This window comes from Poecilia latipinna, unplaced genomic scaffold (genome assembly GCF_001443285.1).
Source record: "Poecilia latipinna isolate Pla-1442-1.1 unplaced genomic scaffold, P_latipinna-1.0 Scaffold773, whole genome shotgun sequence".
Classification (NCBI taxonomy): Eukaryota; Metazoa; Chordata; class Actinopteri; order Cyprinodontiformes; family Poeciliidae; genus Poecilia; species Poecilia latipinna.
This window is the reverse complement of record NW_015113389.1, coordinates 76,077-84,413: the sequence shown is the minus strand read 5'-3', so window position 1 is coordinate 84,413 and position 8,337 is coordinate 76,077. Positions and strand designations below refer to the sequence as shown.

The 8,337-nt window shown below is 38.2% G+C and overlaps 1 protein-coding gene across 1 annotated transcript in view; it reads left to right on the top strand.

Moving 5' to 3' along the window:
* Positions 1 to 8,337, top strand: part of LOC106955884 (neural-cadherin) — a 136,504-nt gene that overhangs the window by 53,043 nt on the left and 75,124 nt on the right. The window contains exon 2 of the mRNA XM_015046312.1: positions 3,555 to 3,752. Within this exon, the coding sequence (XP_014901798.1) occupies positions 3,555 to 3,752 (198 nt within the window). The remainder of the gene's footprint in view (positions 1 to 3,554; positions 3,753 to 8,337) is intronic.

The following is an 8,337-nucleotide window of genomic DNA, read 5'->3' as shown; positions in this document are numbered from 1 at the left end:
TAAAAATAGATTATGACACGATTCTCTTTGACAGAGTCTGACTAAATGATGGACCACAATAAAGTCTCGCACAACCACTGATCTACACAGACATACAATCTCACACAGGTTGACTGTCCGGAAGGAGATTGTACTAGAATTGATGTCGGAGTATCAGATTAGAAAACCGAGTAGTGTTGTGCTACACTTTTCAGAGTTTTATTCATAAAAAATCTTGCAATCTATGCATATTTTTGTTCTTCACAATTATTCACAACTTTATGCTGGTCTTTCTCAATTAAATAAATTGAAGTCTGTGATAGTAACATGGCTAAATGTGAAAACATTCGAGGAGAAAGTATATTTTGAAAGGCAATATATTTATTTCCTGAATGGAGCAGTTACACAGGGAACATAGCTCTATTTATCAGACCTTGCTGACTTAGCATATACTTTATGTATACAAAATAAACCAGCTGTTTACATCAGAGAAGAGCTACTGACTCAGAGTTCAGGTAGTGACAGGATACATCACAAATTCTTCTTTTGTCTTGAATTAAAAGCACACTTGTAGCCTGTGGACAGTTCTTGTTACATAACAGGATTTGTAACCCATAGCTACTTTTAGCTTTCAAGGTACCAGTGTGTTTTTGTGTCCTCTGATGTGTGTTTGTCAGAGAGGGACGTGGAGGTAGAGGGAGATGTGTGAGGATTGGAAGTATGTTGTCACTTTCTGATAACTTGCTTTGATGTCAAAACTTTTGCAAACGTGTTTTAATCTGTTGGTGCATGTGTTTGGGAACATGTTTGTCTTGGCAGGCAATTTTTTTCCTCTCTGTGGTGAGGCAGATGGCCTTAGTGGATGGCAGCCCACTGAACTGGTTGGCAGCTCTTCTGACATTCTTTAATGCCACGTTGACACGTGATCACAGCCAGTATTTGTGGAAATACTGTCTTGTGTTCACAGATCTGTGAATCACTTCACTTGAGGCAACAGATATACATATTGAGGCCTGTGACGTTAACAGGAGTGTTTTTTTTTCAACATCATTTCTATTTTAACGTGTGCAAAGCATTAAATAATTTCAGTTTAAATCAATGCTTAGTATGCTCTTGTCATAAGGAGAAGTACTTGCATGCAGCCTCTCTTTGGGTGTTGCTGTGCTCTCTTGAAGTCAGCCTCAGCTTAGACAGAGCAAGTTGGTAATTGGATTCCTAGAATCTTCTTATTCACTTCAGTGAGACAGCATGCAGGCGACAAAGTGCCTGCTGTCTTGAGGCGTCATCCATGCATTCCTATGGGAAGATCAAGGTAGCATTACCAAGACTTGCTAGATGAGACTGTGGCTGAGGCTCTCTCCCATCGGATGCTGTAAGTCTGATTGGGAAACTTGATGTAGAACTAATACATGGCTTCACATCCATCATCCACCATCCACCCTGGCATTGAGGAGTTTATACTAAACATCTGGATAAATACCAGATCGATTTTGTTTTTGTACTTACTTATTTGAACCATTCAATTTATATTTGTGGCACACTATATTAGTGGCACACCGCACCAGTATTAGTGATATGCACTTTATATATTAGTGATGTATGATTGGTGATTGCCCATTACAAAAACCGATCACCTGTATCTCATTCCTTCACACTGCACAAGAGCAAATCCTGGCAAGTTTGTTTGGAACTTTAACGCTCTGACATTAATTGGGGAAGTTAATCATGGATTCATGGATTTCCAAGTGATCCTGAATTAAGAAGTCGGTGGCTTGTAAATATTTGTCGCTACAAGTTAAAGCTAACGCCGCACAGCAAAGTTTGCAGCCTTCACTTCACTCCGGATCAGCTTCTTCAGTCTAAAACTACCGGGGGAGACGGATGATAAATAAAGAAGCCGTCCCTGTGTTATTTCCATGGAATCACTTCTGTATTCAGTCTGAAAGAGCAAGTGTATGGGAACGGGTGAGCAGACCAGGTCCATACAGCCGAGCAACTGATCCGCCTGTACACACTGCTGTAAACACCATTCTATTTGAGCTCTTCACAAGACGCATGCAAAAGTAATAAAACAAAATAATTTTTGTCCAAATTAGGTGTTGCCAGATCACATAGGAGCATTTATAACTAAAAGCTTTAACCAATATTTAACCAAAAGCTCAACCAATATTTGTCTGAGTATCTGGTCTTGATCCCAAAAGGTCTTGATTGTACTTTTTTGACCACTCTGCAAGGTAAGATAGTGTTGTTTTTTTTTTTTTTTTTTAAATTGGTGGGTTTTCTACTCCAGACCTAACTTTCAAGCATGATTGACATTGCAACATTGCAACTTGATTCAGGTCAGAACTTTGTGAAGGGCATTCAGGAAGCTACTCAAAACCAGTTTTTGATCATTGTCTTTTTAGAACACCCTATTGTATCCACGTTGGAACTATTTAGCTGTACATTCAAGGGAAAGCTGAAGAATAGCACTCCCTCATTTCTCCATCCACCATCTACAATAATGCATCAACATGGCAGTCGAGAATGCTGACCAAGAAAGCAACGCTGCTCAAAATTGACTCCTTAAAGCTCAGCTGAACTTTGCAGCTTCTCACATGGACAAACCAAATGTCTTCTGGAGAAAAGTTTTAATTTAACTATTTGGCATCATAACCGGGAAGCTGAGTTTTTAAAACCAAAGAGCAAGCTACCAACTGTCAGTAATGTTGGTGGGGCCATTATACAGAAGGCCTGTTTTACTGCCAGGACTGCTGGTGTATTGCACAAATAAAGACAGTAAAATACCTCCAACTTCAACTTTACCACAAATCAACTACTATATAGTAAAAACACGATATGATGTCCAAACAGGACAAACTTAACACCCCCCCACACTCTCTTTATTGTCCTAAAATATTAGTTAAACTCCAAACATTCAATCTTAGTTTTGACCTTGGAAGTTCAGGTCTTTGTCTTGGTTTTGGCCTTGGAGAGTGTGGTCTTAGACTTGGTCTTGGAAGAATGTGCCTTGACTCCATTCCTAGTAGGTAAATGCATATTTTTAAGCTTTGCGGATTAAAAACACTGTAAATTCACCAAAATTTTACTTTTAATGCTCAAATGCATAGTTACAAGCCCTACTTCATTAAAAAAAACTAATGTCATTAGGAGCAAATGTAAACTCCTGACTGGATTGTACACCTCCTCTCATGTATCAAGAATAACACGCTAGGAATGATGACTTTGAAAGAGGAGAGTAAACCTTAGCACAAACAATCAGGGAAGATCACAACGCTAAGATTGATACTTTGAATTGGATTTGATAGATCCCTGGGTTAAACCTAGACTGCATTGGGTTTAGTTCAGCACAACTTACACAAGAAACACTGACATTTATTACTATCCTACCTGATTTATGTGTTTCCATCTACAGGAGAGGATTTATCTCTCACATACTTATACCCTTAGTTGAGTGACTGTTGGTACTTCATATTTCCCTGGTTACTTGTCTCTCCTCCAAAAACATACAATTACATGACAGCTGTCACTTTTTGTAATCGCCTCTCTGCCACTGTCTCCGCACCATCCTCTAGGCCCAGACTGGTACCTGAACAAGGTGAAGCTGACGATCACTGATGTCAACGACAACGTCCCTGAGTGGAATATGAAGCCATACCCATACCTGGCTGTTGTGTCTTCCGAGGCAGTGGCAGGAACATTTGTCTACCAGCTACAGGCTATTGACGGGGATGAGGGCAAAAGTGGGGAAGTGGAATACTTCTTGTCAGATGGTAAGCTTTTTGTTGCTCTAACACACAACAATACACAACACATATGGAAGTAAAATACATTGTGCTGTTGGTAAAAAGAAAAAAAGACACGGCAGGTGCAAATGTATGAAAATGAATACACCCAGATTGACACCAGCACAGTTGTTCAGACAAAAAGCCACAGGCATGCAGATTCATTCATGCATTCATACACTTTTTATGTGTCCATTAGATTATTTATCCTTTTTTACCCACTTTCTCTTTCTACCTCTCCATATCCATCCCACTTTCTCTCTCTCTCTCTCTCTCTCTCTCTCTCTCTCTCTCCTGCAAACACAGCCACTATCACACAATCCCACACACAGCCAGAGGCCTTCACAGATTTGTTTATGCACTTTTCATGCACTCTTGTCTGTCTGCTTCTCTCTGTTTCATACAGGGAGTCATGCAAGCACATATTCACTCATACACAAACACATACAGTGGGCTGCTGGAAACCTGCCACAATAGTGGACCCCCTGGTGGCTAAAGGGATTGAGGGCTGCTGGCAGAGATTGGGGGATGTGCTGATGTTGCTTGTGGGGTTTACTGATTTACCCTGACTTGTGGTTTAACTGTAATCAGGACATCCCACAGCGTCCTCATTCTGAGTTGAAACCCCAGTTGCACCGAGTGCTGATTGTCTTTATAACTGTGCTAAGGACTCTTTAAAGTAGTGGCGTTTGTCAACGGACATTTAAATCAGTTCAGCCGAACGAACTTCTCTTCAGAGTAATTTCAACTCCCTGTTTGGATTTCACCCATATTTGTCTAACCCTCTTATCCACTGCTTAACATTAACACCGCTATGGGATGTCATCAGACGAACTGACCTCTTGATGACCACAGTTTGACCCAATTCTTTAGAAATTGCCAACAGCAGAGCAAGTGAAATCCCCTGTGGAGTCTTCTTGTGAAAGTATTAAAGTTTGGACCTATCATTGCCATTAGATAGAATGGGGGGAAAACTGTGTATTAGAGTGTTGTATGTGATTTTCTTGGCTCCAGGTCAGTTCAACTCTTTGTCAGTTTGTACCTCCACTTGGTGGAGACCCATTAGATGTTTGTTCAAAAAAGGGAAATAAAGAAAGTGTACCCATGTACAAATCAGCCATGGCAAATCAGTTTATATTTTATTGCATTTCCTAGTATTTTCTGACTTTATATCAAACTGAAAACTTTCCGTTTTAAGTCAGTGAGGATTATCAGAAATATTTTGATTCGCTACATTTCAGAATAATAAGTTTACACACAGAAAGATTATTATCCCTTCAAACAATTTGGGAAAGCTAAAATTATGCTGATGCCGAGACTGTAAGACTTTGATATGATAAACTGCAGCATTTGAGTTAAGTTAGTTAAGCACAGCTGGGGAGGTATTTAAAGACAACACTGCACACACACGCATACGCACACACACTGGTTTCTTGTGCGAGATCATGAGAAAGTCAGCAGAAATTAGAAATCATCACAGGGTACAATTTCCAGAGGTCTTAAGGTTTCACACTCATCTGTTCAAACAGTTTAAAGACAAGTATGAATATAATCAAAATTTATTCCTCAGTGAAGTTATTTTAATAGGAGATTTGCCTTCTAAAAATGCTTGTTTCAGAATTGAGTCCGAAGAATTCTTTCTTCAGGTCTGCCAATCTGTGAGCTTCGCAGACTGTCTCTTCAATATTTTATATACTTTGTCTGGCCAATATGGTATTTGGCAAAAAGCAGTTTGTGAACAGTATTTTAACCAATTTCGAGGTAAAACATTTATCTCTGGCTGAAAATATAAATGTTCATGTTATTTTTACGTTGCAGATAAACTCAACATCAGTGCATATTTTCTTTATAAGACTTTATTGGCCACACCTATTCAAGCAGGACCATAAGATTACAGACATCGCAAAACCAACCTGTCATAGCTAATTAAAGCTGGCATGTGTAACTTTACAAAAATATGAATTTTACGTAAACTGTTAAAACTGTCACTGTGTCGTGGAAGTATAGTATGAGACAGACGTTCTGTGAAAAAAACAAGCTCCTCTGCCTTCTCCCAATGCTCCCAGTGTTAACGAGAAATACACAGCTCAGTCAGAATCAAACAGTCACAGCAAGGAGGAGGATCTTAGTGCTGTCAATCACCTCATGTATGCGTTGCTCACAGAATCTCCTTACTCTCTGCCATGCTACAATTTCTGTCAGCAGTGCCTGTTGAGAAGTCTCAGACTAGTTAGCATTGCCACTGATGATGGTGGATAAACTGTTTTTCTGGGACAGTAAGGTCGACTAAATGTCGTGGCACATTTAGTAGTGCGTCCATGAGGTTGATGGCCATGTTTACTGAGTTGGAAAAAAAAAGCATATTTTTCATTGTTCCTCAGTTCTTTATTTGCTCTGGAACAAAGAGATGTTAGCAATGCATTTTTGATAACATATCTCATCATTGTATCACTTCTTATGGTTTTACAATTGTGTAGTAAACACTGGATATTTTACCGTTGTTCTTCTAAAAATCAATTTCTTTCATCCTTGATTGCATACAATTTTCTTTTTCTTTAAACTTTTGATGTGGTCCTTTCTTCAAAGATTAATCTTTCTTCCATGTCCTGGTTTCCATGCTAACGGTCCTTATGCTCTCTGATGCCCATGGCACATTGTTACCTTTGTTGATGCAGTATTCCTACCAGCTATCAGTGTGCAGAACAAAACAGGAACTAAGGAATTAAAATTTCATCGCATCAATGGTCGAAACCCTTCCTCATTACTCTGAGGAAATGTAGGAATGCTAAAAATTAGGAAACATCCCATGCCAATCATTCTTATGAAGTGTGTGATAATTTACCCTTAAAATATACAGCCATCGAAATAAAAGAATATAAAAACACAAATTAAAGTACTTGATGTACATGTGTTACATTTAATCAAATGTGCACACTTGACTGTAAAAGTGTGTTTAAAAGCCTTTAAAAGTAAAAAATAATATTTTTATTGCAGCATAATCTAACAATAACAACTTTACAAAAATAATTGGGCAACCATTTTCTTTAAATAAACATATTTGAGGCCTTTCTTCAGTTACAATTCCATCCATCCATCCATCCATCCATCCATCCATCCATCCATCCATCCATCCATCCATCCATCCATCCATCCATCCATCCATCCATTTTCTTCCACTTATCCAGAGTCATTTTTAAAACTGATAAAAGCTTCTTTGATTTTCTAATTGTCAATCCACAACATTTTATTGAATGTAAATCTAAATATGAGTTGACAAAAATTTCCATCACTTTTGCTGTCATCTATGGAACATAGAAATACAGACCACTGTGTTTTTTTTTTATTTTTTTTTTTTATTTTAGCTTTTAGAGAATTTCAGCACAGAGTGCTATCTTGCAGTTACTGTATCCAGGAAAAGACAATTATATGTTGTCTACATACTAATAGGTTGTACGAGAATGATCCTAGAAAAAAATAATAAATAAATAAAAACATTTCTATCCTTCGATCACATAAGTATGAAGTGCTTGCTGTAAATTCCTTGGACTGTAACATTGAACAAACCTCGGTCATAAAAACTGTTGGTAATTTTTTCTGGAAAATCACATCATGCTCACTGCTTTTAAAACCTTGTTAGGGTGCAAGGCATCATGACGTTTTAAACATAACAGGGGATTTGAAATTTAAATTAGGTAGAGTCATTAAAATGAAAATGGATTGGGTATTTCAACTCAATTATCCGAGACATAAGGCAAAATGAGCGCCTGAATAGTTCACCAGACAAAAATTTCTTCCATAGCAATCTCAGCACCCCCCAAAATCCTATGGAAAACCTGAGGAAGAAGCTACAAAAAAGAGTGGACCAATTCTCTGGACAATGTAGAGAAATTGTGTAAAGACAAACTGTCAAAGACCAATATCACTGAATGCTGCACCTTAGTGAAATGTAGTAGAGCAGCAAGTGCTGTCCTAATAGAGTAATGAATTTGTCAAGATTGTCCCTCTAGTTATTTGATCAAGAACAACTATTTCTTCACAGATTTTTATCACTTTATCTTTTTCTGACTGACTTTGTAACTCATTCGAGGTCATTCCCATACTCTCGTGTTGCTCTAAGTACTCAAGTATACATTTATCTGAAATTGGCTTCCAACCAAACGTGATTTTGAGGAATGCTTTCAGCACCCATCAGTGAAAAGCTGTTTTTAAGAATTACTATATCCAATTCACTCCGTATTGTTGCCAGTCTTTTTTTTTATTTTTTTAATTTGTGAGGCATTAGAGGAAAAAAAATATAAAATCAATGTGTCCAATACCAGGTGGGATGAGAACCACAGAGGGCATGGCAGCTCCGCTGCAGATGATTTGCACAGAATTACTTTGATCTTCATACATGATTTACTGACATCAAGAATTACATTTTTAGCAAAGTCTCGTTTTGATTTCATCTCTTGTATGTTCACACCTATTAGAGTAAATGCATTTGGTAATGATCCTCTGGGGGGGGGGGGGGGGGGGGCCGCTTCCCCCACAAAAATTTTCTCCAGTTTTTGCGTATATTTTTTTTTCAAGG